Here is a 15,045-nt window from a genome sequence, read left to right as displayed (position 1 = left end):
TGATGGAGAGGAGGTATAGATTGGACATCCGCAAAAACTACTTCACGGTTAGGGCGGCTAGGAGCTGGAACCAACTTCCAATGGAAGTGGTGCTGGCCCCTACCCTGGGGGTCTTTAAGAAGAGGCTGGATGCCTACCTGGCTGAACTTGTTTGAGTCCCATTTCTCTTTTTGGGGTTTTTTGTTGTTCTCCCGCCCTGGCGGGGGGTCGGGCTAGAAGATCTACTAGGTCCCTTCTGACCCTTAATCTATGAATCTATGAATCTATGAAAAGCATGTATGAGAGTAATAAAGATCAAAGACTGACCGTTTTAATCATCTTGACAGTTATATCATACTTTCCTTCCCAAATGATCCCGAAAGCTTTAGACGTCAGGTTTCACAAGCTACATCTTGAGTTTATTGTTAAGCAAGAAATGTTGGCAGAACACTTCTCCATGGATGGAGACCTTGTAGTGGTGGAGAGGCTCATGTGTCCAGAGTCTCACATTCCTGGCAGGATGACCCATGGCAACCGGGGCTGAGGGGAGGTTCCAGGCAAACTGCAGTGCAACCCCAAGTCGTCTGTGGCATATCAGATGGAAGAAGATGTCTGGATATCAACAGCTGTAAAGATGGAAGAAGGCTGCAGCAAAATGAAGGTTTCCTGTAGTCTTTGGTTCTCCCTTGCCACTGGGCCCAGATCTTCAGCTTGTCAAGATTGTGTGGTTGCTGTTTCTGCAAACCAGCTTCCTCACGTTAAACAGTCACATTCTGGCTTCTACCACAGGAAACAACACACTGTACCAACCTCCAAAAGCCCTGCATTGATAGACCAGCGGTGATGGAGACAGATCTAGTGAATCTGGCAGTTTCCAGCTGCAAATCTGCACACAGGTGGCAGTATCCTGATGGCTGTCTTGCACCTGGGTTGAGACAGGGGTGCAGTTTAGCAGCTGCTACCATGACTGGGCAGTCCTGTTCAGTGTGCTCACCTCAGATGGAGAAGGAGCTAGAAAAGGTGCCCTAAACATAGGCTGTCTTATCTGCTCCTGGTTGCATAACTGCATTCAGCATAATCGCACTCTCTGCTGCTGAAACCACTGTAAGAAGACTGATTTTTGCAACACTGAACATTCTCTTCCTGATGGATAACCAATACAAGTGACCAGAAAAAAAGAACTACCATGTATTGGCTCCTCAAAGTCAAAGCTCAAAGGAGGGTCTGGAAAATCTAAGATCAGTGGTGGCAAGATAAAGCCAAATGAGATCTAGCGCTGTGCTTACAAACGTGACACACACAGTTTTTTCCAGACAACAAAAGTCATCTACAGCACAATTTCCCACAGCTGTACTTTCCTGATGTTATTGGATGGCCTGACGTTCCTCAGAGACAATGATAGTTTCATAGTGCTTAGGGTCGGAAGGGACATAAACAGATCATCAGGTCCAACCCACTGCCCTGGGCAGGAGCGGATGCCAGGGTCATATCACCCCAGCTAAATATCCATCCAGCCTCCTCTTGAAGACCCCCAAGGTAGGCGAGAGCACCACCTCACTTGGGAGCCCATTCCAGAGCCCGGGAGCTCTGACTGTAAAGTAATGTCTCCTGATGTCCAGCCTGATCCTTCTCTCTAACAATTTGTGGCCATTATTCCTAGTAACGCTGGGTGGTGCCCAGGGGAACAGAGCCTCCCCCAATTCCCGCTGGTCCCCCTGGTAAGTTTGTAAACAGCCACCAGATCCTCTCTCAGCCTTCTCTTGTGGAGACTGAATAGGTTCAGTCCCTTTAGCTTCTCCTCGTAGGGGCTGCCTCGCTGCCCCTTGACCATACGAGTGGCCCTCCTCTGGACCCTCTTAATGCTAGCCACATCTCTCTTGAAGTGCGGTGCCCAGAACTGGATGCAGTACTCCAACTGCAGCCTGACCAATGCCGCATATAGGGGTAGGATCATCTCCCTGGACCTGCTTGTGATGCATCTGCAGATGCACGACAAGGTGCGGTTAGCTTTGCTGACCATTTCCTTGCATTGGCAGCTCATGTTCATCCTGGAGTCAACAATGACTCCAAGATTCCTTTCTTCCACCATGTTGACAAGAAGGGTGTTCCCCAGCCTATAGATGTGTTGCTGGTTCCTTCTCCCTAGATGCAGTACCTTGCACTTGTCTGAATTAAACTCCATCCTATTCTCATCTGCCCACCTCTGCAACCAACATGATTGACTAACACTAGATGGAAAGAACACTTGGAAGCATTCCTGACCTGTGAATCCTCTGCGATGGATGCCACCATTGAGTCTGTCCCCCAACACCCCTCTTATTGTAGAGAATTCTAGTACCATTGAGGAAACCAAGCACAACAAGCCTTCTGTACTGGATGGCATACTTGCTGAAATCTACAAGGCAGACAGCAAGGAACTGGTACTGAGATTCCATGATTTGTTCTCCATATTTAAAAACAAGATGCCTGGAGAGCTGATGAATGCCAGTGTCATGACTATCTTCAAGAAAGGAGATAAGTCTGTGGGAGCTATCAAGGTATTGCCTTCCTTTCTGCAGCAGGGAAAATATCCCCATCCTCCCGAAACCATCTTCTATATCTTGCTGAGGAAGTCCTGCCAGAATCTTAGTGTGGTTTCAGGCCATCCCATGGGGTGATTGACTTTATCTTTGTTGCCTGCCAGCTCCACAAAAAGTGTTGGGAACTATATCAGAACCTATATATGGCTCTCATTGACCTTTCTAAGGCCTTTGATACCATCAGTTGTGAAGCCTTGTGGAAGTACTGGACAAATCTGGATGCCCAGGATGTTCATCAAGTTTCTGAGGCTTGTCTGCAACCAAATGACTGTGACTTTTTTCTATGTGTTGGAGACAGATTCATTTGTTATCTGAACTGGGGTCAAGCAAGGATGCCAATTAGGGTTGGAAGGGACCTCAGGAGGTCATTTAGTTCAGCCCCTTGCTCAAAGCAGGACCATCCTTATCTAGATTTTTTCAGCGAGGGCTTTGTCAATCCAGGCCCTAAAAACCTCCAAGGATGGATATTCCCCAATCTCTGTAACAAGGTTTCCTTTAAGCTGCATGTGTGCACAGCTGCGCAGAATTAAAAATCTTGCTGTGCAGTAACTCTGCAGCTTTCCAGAGAGGAGCTGGGCATGGAGTACAGTGGAGGCACTGGGGCTGGCGCAGGACACTTACCGAAGGTAAGCTCCTCACGCGGGGCAGGCAGCAGCTCCTCCCTAAGGTGAGGAGAAGCGGGGCTGGGAGTTAGCGCAGGCTCTGCTGGCTCCAGGGAACTGCTCTGCAGGCTTCTCCGGCTCTGGGGAACTGCTCCACATCCCTGCATCACCTTGGGGAGTGAGGAGGCACATGGAGTCAGAGGTGGGGAGCGAAGCAGTTCCCTGGAGCTAGCAGAGCCCACACCAGCCCTTGCCTTGCCTTGCCTTGCCTTGCCACGGGGAGGAGCCACTGCCTGCCGTGCATGAGGAGTGAGGAGCTTACCTTTGGTAAGTGTCCCACGCTGGTCCCGGTGCCTCCCTTCCACTTCTGTCAATTAACTGTGTCCGGCCCATGGCTGGGCCACAGCATCAGTTCTACCATTTGATTGTGTCTGGTGCATGCACTCCACTGCACTGCTTTGGGCAGCAGTTAGCATGGAGAAGGGTGGTGGATGGGGCCCACAGTGCTCAACATAGGGATGAACCCTACCCACTCCCACCTGGACACTTACTGCGGCACATTTACCAGCAGACCGCACCGAAAGGGGAAGATGGGACTGAAGCGGCACGCTCACAGTCCGCTATTCCTTAGAGGGAACATTGCTGTGTAGGTAACTTGTTCCAGCGCTTCACCACCCTCCTAGTGACAAAGTTTTTCCTAATATCCAACCTAACCCTCCCTTGATGCAACTTGAGACCATTGCTCCTTGTTCTGTCATCTGTCACCACTGAGAAACAGTCTAGCTCCATCCTCCTTGGAACCACCCTTCAGGTAGTTAAAGACTGCTATCAAATCTTCTCTCGGTCTTTTCTTCTCCGAACAAAATAAACCCAGTTTCCTTAGCCTCCCCTCAGAAGTCATGTGCCCTAGCCCCTGAACCATTTTTGTTGCTCTCCAGTGGCCTCTCTCCAACTTGTCCACATCCAGTCTATAGTGGGGGGGCCCAAAACTGGACACAGTACTCCAGATGTGGCCTCAGAAGTGCAGAATAGAGGGGAATAATTATTTCCCTCGATCTGCGGGCAGTGCTCCTATTAATGCAGCATAGTATGCAGTTATCCTTCTTGGCAATAAGGGCGCACTGCTGACTCATATCCAGCTTACTGTTCACTATAAACCCCAGGTCCTTTTCTGCAAAGCTGCTGCATAGCCAGTCAGCTCGCAGCCTGTATTGGTGCATAGGGTTGTTCCATTGTAAGTGCAGGTCTTTGCATTTGTCTTTGTTGAACCTCATGAGATTTCTTTTGGCCCAATCTTCCAATTTGTCTCAGTCACTCTGACTCCTAGCCCTACCTTCCAGTGTATCTACTACACCCCTCAGCTTATTGTCATCCATGAACTTGCTGAAGTTGCAATCTATCCCATCTTCCAGATCATTAATGAAGATATTGAACAAAACCATCCCCTGGACCAGCCCCTGCTGTACTCCACCTGATACCAGCTGCCAGCTAGACACTGAGCTATTGATTACTACCCCTTGAGCCCGACAATTCAGCCAGCTTTCTATCCACCTTACGGTCCATTCATTGCACCCTGTGGTCTCAGGAACTTCCTCATTGCCCCAATTCTGTCCTCCATGTTTTTTAGTTATCCTGGTTCTCATTAAGGACCACCTTCCTTCTGGAATTGAAATTAAATACTAAATAGATGAAGGGCACCTCAGCCTGGGTCATTTTTGCATGAAGACCACAATACTCAAAACAACTGTCCTTGACCTTCAATATGCTGATGACTGTGCCATTCTTGCACACGCTGGGAAAACTCCAGGCCATGCTGGATCTTTTTGGAGATGCCTATTGAACTTCGGGCCTCTCTTTCAACATTGAGAAGACTGAAGTGCTCTATCAGCCTGCCCAAGGCCATGAATGTGAACCCCCCCTCCCCAAATTACCATTGAGGTAAAGAACTTGGTCATTGCTGAACATTTCCCGTACCTCAGTAGCCACATCTCTCAGAGAATGAACATTGATGAGGAAATCCAGCCCAGGATCCAGTGCGTAAGCGTCTCCTTTGGGAAATTGCTTTGGTGGGTCTTTATTCATTGCTATCTTCCAAAGACACTTAGATCCAGGTCTACAATGCAGTCATCATCCCCACCCTCCTCTATGGAGGTGAAATGTCATCTTAAGACCCTGGAGAGGTATCACCAATGAAGCCTCTGGAAAATCCTCCACATCAGATGGAAAGATTGCTGCACAAACCCAAGCATCCTTGTTACAGTTAGTGTTACCACATTGAGTTGGTGTTCCTCAAGCACTTTGCTGAACGGGACATTGTGTTCAGAAGCCTGATTCTCGACTCCCAAAATAAGTGCTCTACTCCTAGCCTGGTAATAGCCTGAGAGCTTGTGATGGCCAGCAGAAATGCTACAAGGACACATTGAAGGCATACATCAGGACAATGGATGCCAAAATCAAGAGGCATCAGAAGGTATTAGGTCAAGGCAAAATACAGCCCGCAGGCGAGATGTGGCCCGCGAGGCCATTCTATCCGGCCTGTGGGCCCCCTAAAATTTTTTTGAAAATTAAAATGTATCTGTCCTTGGTTCCTGTCAAAAATGACAGGAACTAGGGGCAGTAGGACCCAGGGGAATCCTTGGCAGGCTCCCACAACATCAGGGCCTGCCCAGCCCTGCCCCCCCAGCCGGAAGCCCCAGCAGGGGCTTCTGGCCTGGGACCGCGTGGCTGCCCCAGTGCGGGAAGCTTAGGGCAGTGGGGGCAGAGCAGGGAAGGAGCTGGTGCGGAGCATGAGAAAAAGCGGCCCCTTCCCCGCCCCGTGGCCTGTGCTCTCTACTGCAGCCACTCACAGCCTGTGTAGGGCTGTTCTGAGCAGGCACAGGCAGGCTGCAAGCAGCTGCAGCATGGGGTGCTGGCCATGAGGCAGGTGAGAGGCTGCTTTTCCCCTGCACTCAGTACCAGCTTGTAACCTGGCCCCACACCCATTGGTTCGCCCGTCGGGGTTGCGCCACGGTGGCCCCCTTGCATTTGCTGCTGCTGCCTGCCTGGAGCTCATGCCTCAGTAGGCTGCAGTGAGGCTGCCACTGCTGCCTCTGTGCTGCCCAGCGCGCAAGCTCCATGTGGGCAGCAGCAGCAAACACTGCCTGGTGCAGCAAGTGGGGGGGCTGCAGCTGCTGCTGCCATGGTACAGCCTCAATAGGTGAGCCTGGAGCCAGCATGAGACCCAGGCTGGCAGCAGGGACGGGTTACAAGCTGGTGCTGAGTGCGGGAAAAGCGGCCCCTCGCCCGCCTCGTGTCTGGCGCTCCACGCTGTAGCCGCTCGCCACTTGGGGCTGCCTGTGCCTGCTTAGGACAGCCCTGTGTGGGCTGCAAGCAGCTGCAGTAGGGATTGCGGGCCACAGGACAGGTAAGGGGCTGCTTTCCCCCATGCTCCACACCAGCTCCTTCCCTACTGGCGAGCAAGGGATCGGGGCTGTGCACTGCCCCATGCCTGTACCACGGGGCTGGGGGGGGCACTGAGAATGGTGCGGGTCCTGTGCTCCCACGCCCACTCAGTGTCCCAGGGCCAGTGCCAGCAGGGCCCAGAGTAGGGCAGCAGGGGTACAGGGTCCTGGGTGGTAGGGGCTTTATGGAGCCGGGCCAGCTCCCCCCTCTCCCTGCTGGTGCAGCCCAGTCTGGCTCCACAGACCCCTACCAGCCTGTGCCCTGCTCTGGGCCCCATCGGTGCTGACCCTGGGACATTGGTCCCAAGACATTGGGACATCGGTCCCAAGATGGTGACCAGGGGGTGGGGCACCTGCCAAGGGGCAAGGCTATCCATGCAACCCTCGACAACTTGCCAAAACTGGGTAAGCGGCCCTCCACCCGTAATAATTGCTCACCCCTGTATTAGGTCCTAGTTCAGGGGTGGCCAACTTGCAGCATGAATGTCACAAGCAGCATAGTTAGTTTCTGAGTATGGCATACAACAGATCAGGGAGGGGACAGACTGCATAGCAGCAGATAGGGCAGGAAGCAGAAAGCAGAGCAGGAGATCAGACAGAGCATGTAGAATAAGAAGCAAAATGAAGAGCAAATTGAGAAGAGACTCAGAGTTGCAATTGAGAGGGTACAGGGCTAATTTGTAGCAAGCTTCTTGAACTAGAGTATTAACAGTTTTGCACTTGTCTGTTTAAAGTTTAATTTTAACATTGAAACACTAGATGGGGCTGTAAGATGGTATCTTCTGAGTACAGCTGAGTTGGCTACTGTACATCAGCATGTTATTCTGCCAAATGAAAGTTGTAGAAACAGCCGTGCTTATAGTGTAATGTTATTTGTTATTGTAATATACCAGTGTGTTTATAAAAACGCCATCTGTAATCTATAGTAGAAATTATTTTTTGTTGTGATAGCATCTACATATAAAAGGAGTACTTATGTTTAAAATCTCAAATTCAAAATTAAATTTTAATCCAGTGGAGAAATTAGCAGTCAATTTAATATGAGCAGAATTAATGTAACACATTTAGTGTTTTGAAAAAAATGTGTTTGTTATAAAATAAGAGTGCTACTCAAAACCACCCAGCGGAGATGCATTTAAATGAATATTTTTCTGAAAGAATTGAATATTCATTTTTTTTGTAATCATCATTAGCTTCTGTCACGCTTGATGGTCTGAATTTAATTAGTGAGCTATGGATAAGCAACAGAGAGATTCAACAAGCCGCAAAAATTTGAAGGGCAACTGAAAATGAGCAGTAAAAGGAAAAATAATACTTCTTTCAAAGTGCTGTCTGTAGTCTCCCACTTGTGGAAATGCATATACCTTTGTGCCAGGAGCTTGGAGCCACTTGTCACTTAAGGGAAAATCTGTTCCCTCATGTATGAAAACTTCTAAAGGGCACTTACAAAGGGTTTTACAATCCTATGCATCCTTACCTCTTTTTTACCGTGATAAATGGCACAATGTTCTTTATCCTTCAGTTGCTACGCCTTTGTTCTGCTTAGACATATTATGAAATTGGTGGTTAGTTCTTTTCATAAGAATATAACTTATGGCTTGTTCTTTATTTTTGTGGTTCTTTTATAGGTCCAGCCAACTTCCATGTTGGCTCCATGGCTCAGCATGGTTAACAGCAATGGGGGCCAGCCTTTTTGTCAGTCATGTTACAAATTCTCCCCTTATCCTCCTTGAGTGCCTTTCTGATCCCTTCCTTTGCCCTGTCTGCTCCTCTGCTTTCTGCTTCCTGCCCTGTGTGCCATATGTCAGTGGTTCCCAACCTTCTTAGACCACGGATCAGCAAACCGTTGGATTGGAAGTGACCACGGACCAGGAAACTGCAGCCCTGCATGCTGCAGACTGGAAATAACTGGCATACTGCAAACCAGCAGCCAATCCTTTTTTATACTCATTCTAAAAAAGGGTTGGCTGCCGGTTTGCAGCATGCCGGTCACTTCCGGAATTCCAGTCCAGTAGCCAATCCTCCTGCGGACTGGCAGCCAACACCTTGAGGCCCGGGCATTGGGAACCTTTACCTTAAGTGATTTGCTTTGTGCTTCCTCCTGTATCTGCTGCTGTGCTGCCTGGCCCTGCCCTGATCTGCCATGTGCCGCACACACAGGCTGCACCTGTCACTTGTGGCATGTGTGCTGCAGGTTGGCCATCCCTGCTTACTAGAGTGGATAGCCAGATGTCTTTTTGGTTATGAACACTGCATGCAGCTACTAAGAAAAGCATAGGCTTGTAAGGGTGTGACTTGTGTGATTTTGATAATTTTGCTCTGAACACTAGTGGCATTTTATATACATGCTCTGGGATGGGGGGTGGGGTGGGGGTGGGGGCACTTTAGTTAGAGTTTAATCGAGTCTGCTCCAATCCGACACACTGTAATTACACCTCTTTGGAGCAGCCTCACTGCTTGTGTATAGGTGGCCTAGCATCTATTAGTCAGGTGTGCCTATACCATCACTGCAGCACTTTGCACAGATCCCCGTGCTTGCCAAGTTGCTTTTCAAAGGAGAGTAGGTTTGCAGAAGCAGCAAGCTCTAACTCCAGTTACAAATTAGTAATACTTTTTTTTGTATTTGTATGAAGTACAGTATTCTAAAGTTGATGCAAATAAGGTCCAAAGACATTAAGTGATTGACCTGAGAGATGAAGTAAATCAATGACAAAGCCAGGAATAGAATGTAATATTCTTAACTCCAAATCTTGCAATTAGTCTGCTAGTCAACAGCTTTTCCTGTCCAAGAGATATGAAAGAGCATAGTCTATTCTGCAAAAAATAAAGCTCAGTAATTTCACTTGGCTATCCTTTGCATTTGTCTGTATTTCTGACTTGTAAAATGATTATAGGATGCTCTGAATCTGTGGTGATAGGTGCTGTAAAATTTGACCTTATATTTTGGTTTCATAGGTGCAGTGCATTAAGGGACAATTTTTCACATGATGTATTGTGGTCTCAGGAACTTCCTTGAGGCTACTGGAAATGTCCTGGGTGTTTTCATTTCATCAGTCAAAACATTATGTTCAGTTCTGTTCCATGGGGACTATTTTACCTCCCTCATCACTGTAGTGTCTTCTGGTAGTGCACTGAGCAGTCTGCCGAACATCTGTCCCATGTTTGCTTTCTAATCCTCCCTAAGGGAGCTGGGGGACCATGAGCAGTTGAGTTGTTTTGTTTGGGAATTTTTTTAGAGCATATATTATTATATGCCTGCATTGGAGCTGGGACTGTACTGCTTCCATGGCATTTCCAGGGAATTCCAGGGCCCACCTGCTCCTGCTCTGCACATGCCCATCCTGGAAATAAGGCTGTGAGCTGCCTTATTGGTGTTCTCCCAGGTGCCCCTCTTAAGCAGGCTGGAGATGATATCATGAGGGTGACATTGAGGTGCATCCTCAGGATGGCTTCCCCACTTTGTTTTTGGGATTGATGCAGCTGGAGCAGAGCTGGAGGAGTTGGCATGGTGTGCTTTTGGGGGAAGTGCTCTGTGGGAGTGTCAGGGCAGAGATGTAGATTTACCCTTTGAGCAGAGTTGTTGATTTTTTTCGTAGTCCCCTTGCCCACCTGCATGACATGGTGGTGTAATGACTTAGGAGGCTGGGTCCTATCTTCAAAAGTGACCTTGGCAGCAAACTTACCATTTCTGACAGCAGCAGCCTCAGACACCCCACGCTGCTCTGCATGTGTTACCTCTCGGACCAGAGTAGCAGAGTTGTGCATGTGTGGCACAATGGTGGCCTAATTAGCACTGCAGACTAACAGTGTCAATTAATTTACCCCATGCACCATATAAGCATAGTAACTCTGCTTCCAGTTGGGAAGTTGCCAAGGCAAAGCATCCCAGAGAATTCTGAGGGTGCCTTTGTCAGGCACAGGGAGCTTTCTATCTAGAAATGTCCTAGGATCCTTTTGAAGATGGGACATAGACTTTCATATGCAACAAGTCATGGAGGACGGTGGATAAGATGACCCCTGAGATCCCATCTAATCCCACTCTAAAGCATTTTAGAAAGCAACAGTGTATTGAATCCTGTGAGGGGATGATTGAGGCTTTGCAACAACTTCCGTTTTAACCCATTGATGAGTTTGAGAGAGAGGTATACACCTGTTGATTCCTCTTCTCCTCAGTTCTCTCTTCTTCCTAATGACTGCATAGGGAAAGGAATGAAAAGGGACTGTGTTGGGAAGAGTCAGAATTCACTTTTTTTTAATCTGCTTCAGTCAGAGGTTTTCTGACCCAGGAATAATAGACAACATAAAGGAGCACAGTGTGAACATTTGAGTGTTTCACAATGCCCAGAATGTCACAAAAGCATCCTGGTTTTTTTCATTTGAAAAACAAGGGTAATTTCCAGTGCATTATAAAGTGTACAGTATGATGCTATATAAATAATAAGCTTAAATTGATATCATAGTTTTGCTATCAGTAGCATTCTTGGCTGTTGTTACCAAGCCTTTGTTTCTAGAGATTATTTGTTCCCTAGGACTTGATGTATTTGAAGGTAACATAAAGCAATATTGACATTACTGTTCATTTTTATTTTATTTAAAAAATCCACAAAATAATTGTGCTAATATTTTTCAGCATTAGCGTCTTTTTTAAGTACCAGACTGGACTAGTGCTTGCTGTGTGACAACGGTAATGAGAAATCCTGCTTGTGTTTCTGTTATTTAATGTACGCTATTAAGTACACCTACATTGGACTTCAGCTATTTTCCTGCAATGCTTCTTTTAAAAATCACTTTGCTTGAGTATCTCTTCTTGCAATTCTGAATATGAAATGTTTCTTTGCTTTTTTCTTTATGGAAGAAGCTCAAAGTCAGTGCTTTTCTAGAGATACAGCCAGGGGTTCAATCCTGCAGTCTTTTGTGTGTGGAGAGACTGCATAATTAGGTTGTGTGATGAGACCTTCGACATGTTTAGATGTTAAGGTAACTTGTATACCTTCAACTAATGCTTCTCTTTCGTGCCAATATCCTCCTGATAGCATTCTATAGGTAGTAGCCAAGTTGAATATTAAATAAGATCAAACCTTTTTTTTTTTATTTACCACTGGTGTGTCAACACCTGCAAATAATCCAGGAGCAGTTTACTCTAGAGTAAATTCTCCCAGGCACACATCTACATGTGCAGGGATGTGGGACCAGATTTGCTGCTCCTAGCAACAGACTGCGCCTGCCCCCTGCACCAGGCCCCTGCAGCAGCTAGGGGGAGTTCTAGTTCCCCCTCTGTTAGCCCAGGGGCTGGCGGGGAGTATGGGGCTAGGAGACAGCTGTATCCTAAGTGCGGGCTCCATGCCCCCAGGAGCTCCCTGCTGCTGGGGCAGGCTCTGCTCCCAGCTCCCGCTCCGTGATTGCAGGGCCTGGGCTAGGAGATTCTTATCTCCCAGTGTTAGCTCCGCAGTCACAGGACTGGCTCTGTGAGATACTTAGCATAGATGTGCCCATTATTTTTAATGAATAAAGTGGTATATGAATGCATAATATACTGGCACTTTGCAGACTTGCTGGCCAAATGAAGCTTGAGGAAAACGAATAGATATAATCGTATAGACCCTGATCTTGTATTCAGATTGGTGTAGATGTATCTCTATATGCAGTGCATATATTGTATATCGTATGTATATTGTAATAGTGTCATATTGATATCGCAGCCATGATAGCCCAGGAAATTTGAAAGAAGCAGAATACATTTGATAGTATCTTATATTGGATTAATTATATAATTGGGAGAGATGTTTGGCAAGTTTTCAGGTATGAAATGGCCTTCCTTATGTTCTCTTATTTCATTGCACCCTGAGTGAAAATGACAACTTGAAGTTTTTTTAAAGGTTGGCTGCCTGTAAAGAAGTGACATTTTAGCTAGTCTAGCTAGTCTACATCTGTCCTTGAGTTATGGTAAACATTTTCTGCTTTGTGCTGTTGGATCAAAGACTTGAGTGCTGCCTTTTTAAAGCCTCTGACTCTCTTTCCTCTCCTCCTCTTCCTCCTCCCCATCATCATCATCAAATCTTCCTGCTAAGGGGGGATTTGATAAGTCTTCAAATAGCTGAAGTGTGATTAGAAAAAGGATGGAGATAAACTATCCTCCTATGGCCACAGGGTCAGGGCTAGGAGTAATGGACTCACACTTCAGGTGAGGAGATTTAGGTGGAGATTAAGACAAACTTTCTGACTTTGAGGGAACTTATGGAATTTCCATTTCTGGTAAGTTTCAGAAGCAGGTTAGATAGACACTTGATTGGAGTGATTTAGTCAGGGATTATCTTACCTTGTAAGGCATGATCCAGCTTTTTTGTGCTGTTAATGGCTGGAGCATCATATTTAACATAAACTGTTGTCTCCTCTGATATATAAGATGCTTTTGATTCAGTGTGGCTGAGGCAGCATGTAGAGAGTATTATAGGATGGTGCCTCCTCTTATGATTCAGAAGGTTTTTCTACTACTTGTCAAGGCAGTTAGCAGTTTAGAAGGTTTTCTAAATTCATGGTTAGTTTGGAGGTCCATATATAGTTTGATGCCAGAAGTGCTGTTTTTCATCTGCTCTCAGGATGGTAGTTGCATCTATGTTTCTTTTATTTGTATTGTGTTTACATGCATTTTTGGGTTATGGAAATGTATTATGTGTAGCTTCACTTGAACCACTCATAAACTAGGGTGAATATTGCTCTATAGGACAGTTAGAACATATTGCAGCAGCGCCCTTAAGCATTGCTTGCACTTCCTCTCTGCCTTCATGTAAAAAGTTGCTAAAATATAAGTTGTGGGCTTAGAAGTGCTGGATTTGAATGTGTGGGTGGAAGATCTTCTTAGTGGAGGTGTTTTGACTGATATTTTGCTTTTCTTCTTGGTATGTTGCAAAAACTTTATGGCCTTTCAGATGGCAGTCAGATTGGATTAAATATATTGCCATGTTTTTGTTATGTTTACAGTTAATGTTGTGAGTTGAAAAGTTCGGAACTTTTTTGCCATTTCTTAAATAATTTTGTATTTTTATATTAAAAAGTGAGATAACAATGAATGTATTTTCATCAATTTTTACTTTCCAGGTGTGAGGCAGCCAGTCCACATATTCATCCTGTTGGATGGTGTAAAGAACATAAAAGAACTCTAATCACCCCTCCAGGTTTGTAACAGACTACAGATCTGAAAGAAATGAAGAAATTTTAGCTAGCCTCAGCATTGGCTAAAAATCATGACAAGCTTTATAATAACTCTACTGAAATTTTTGTCCTGTAGCTAAGGATTGATATTAGGTGGGGGCTATAGTGCTTTTCTCATGAGTACTTCATGTATTAATATTAATGATAATGTACACAAATGACTTACCTGTTTGGCTAGTATATATGCTATATTAAAGAGGCCACCATCCATATAAAGTATCCTGCGGGACTAGGGTGGTAGTTCAAAAGGGAAATGGAATGGGACAAGGCAACTGTGTTCCTCTGTATTTTTCCCCTCTGTAGTTCTACTGTGCTGTGTGTTTCTTTAGGTTTTTTTGTTTTGCTTTGTTTTTTGTGTGATAGGCTGAATTTGTTCATATGCTTCTGAGTCTTGCACTTAGCAAGTGTTGACAGCATAACTATCAGGTGTCCAGAAATGCTGGGTAAGAAAAATGTCTGCATAAGAACCAGATTTGGAAATAAATGCATCAATGAATAGATGGCCTGGGTTGGCAAGGGAACAACATTTTTAAGGGCTCTTAGAAGGAAATCAAAATGAGAAGCTAAGAGAGCATGCAGAAAAGAAAGAGAGAGAAAGAGGACGCACGTACTTCAGTACTGTATTTTGGAGTCCCCTGTCAGCTAGAGAATATTCTAAAAGTTCTTGGTGGTGAAAGCAGTGCAGTATAACTTCAGTGCAGCAGGCTGTATAACTTATTTATTTTCCAAATATATCACACTTTCTCTCATACCACACTCCCCAAATAAGATACACGTCTTGTTTCTGTAGAATGCAGTAAAGATTTTCTAGTCATGGCCAATATAGAGTAAGTCCTTTTGGAAACATAGGTTTATCCAGGAAGTGTGGCATTCCAGGAGATGGCATAGATGAGGCAGCAGGAACTTTCTTGCGTGGCAGGACAATGGCAAGGCTGGGCCTCAGACCCTTACGAGGACAGTAATACCATTATTATTTCTTTACTGTAAATAGTTGTGTATATAAGTTCCTATAAATAATAAAGTGTCTCATTAATAGACTACAGACTGCATGCAGTAGCTTGCTCACCCTCAGCCTGCTTTTCAGGAGCTGTGAGAGGGACTCTGTCTTTGCTGCCTGCTGCCCCAGGGAGAAATAGCAGCCATTTTGGCACAAGGCCACTTCTTTTTCCCTGTTTCTATTCCTGTGAAGAAAAAGAATCAGTTTCCCTGCTTAAGACATGCACACCTATTTTGGAA

The 15,045-nt window shown here is 46.0% G+C and overlaps 1 protein-coding gene across 3 annotated transcripts in view; it reads left to right on the top strand.

Annotated features, from left to right (window-relative positions):
- L3MBTL3 (l(3)mbt-like 3 (Drosophila)) overlaps window positions 1-15,045 on the top strand; it is a 232,181-nt gene that overhangs the window by 110,982 nt on the left and 106,154 nt on the right. For all 3 annotated transcript variants that reach the window (XM_019520294.1, XM_019520296.1, XM_019520295.1), the window contains exon 12: window positions 13,696-13,772. In XM_019520294.1, coding sequence (XP_019375839.1) covers window positions 13,696-13,772 — 77 coding nt within the window. The remainder of the gene's footprint in view (window positions 1-13,695; window positions 13,773-15,045) is intronic.

This window comes from Gavialis gangeticus, unplaced genomic scaffold, assembly GCF_001723915.1.
Source record: "Gavialis gangeticus isolate Ggan-Ray unplaced genomic scaffold, GavGan_comp1, whole genome shotgun sequence".
NCBI lineage: Eukaryota > Metazoa > Chordata > Crocodylia > Gavialidae > Gavialis > Gavialis gangeticus.
Note: the sequence above shows the minus strand (reverse complement) of the source record. Positions and strands in the feature narration are given on the sequence as shown.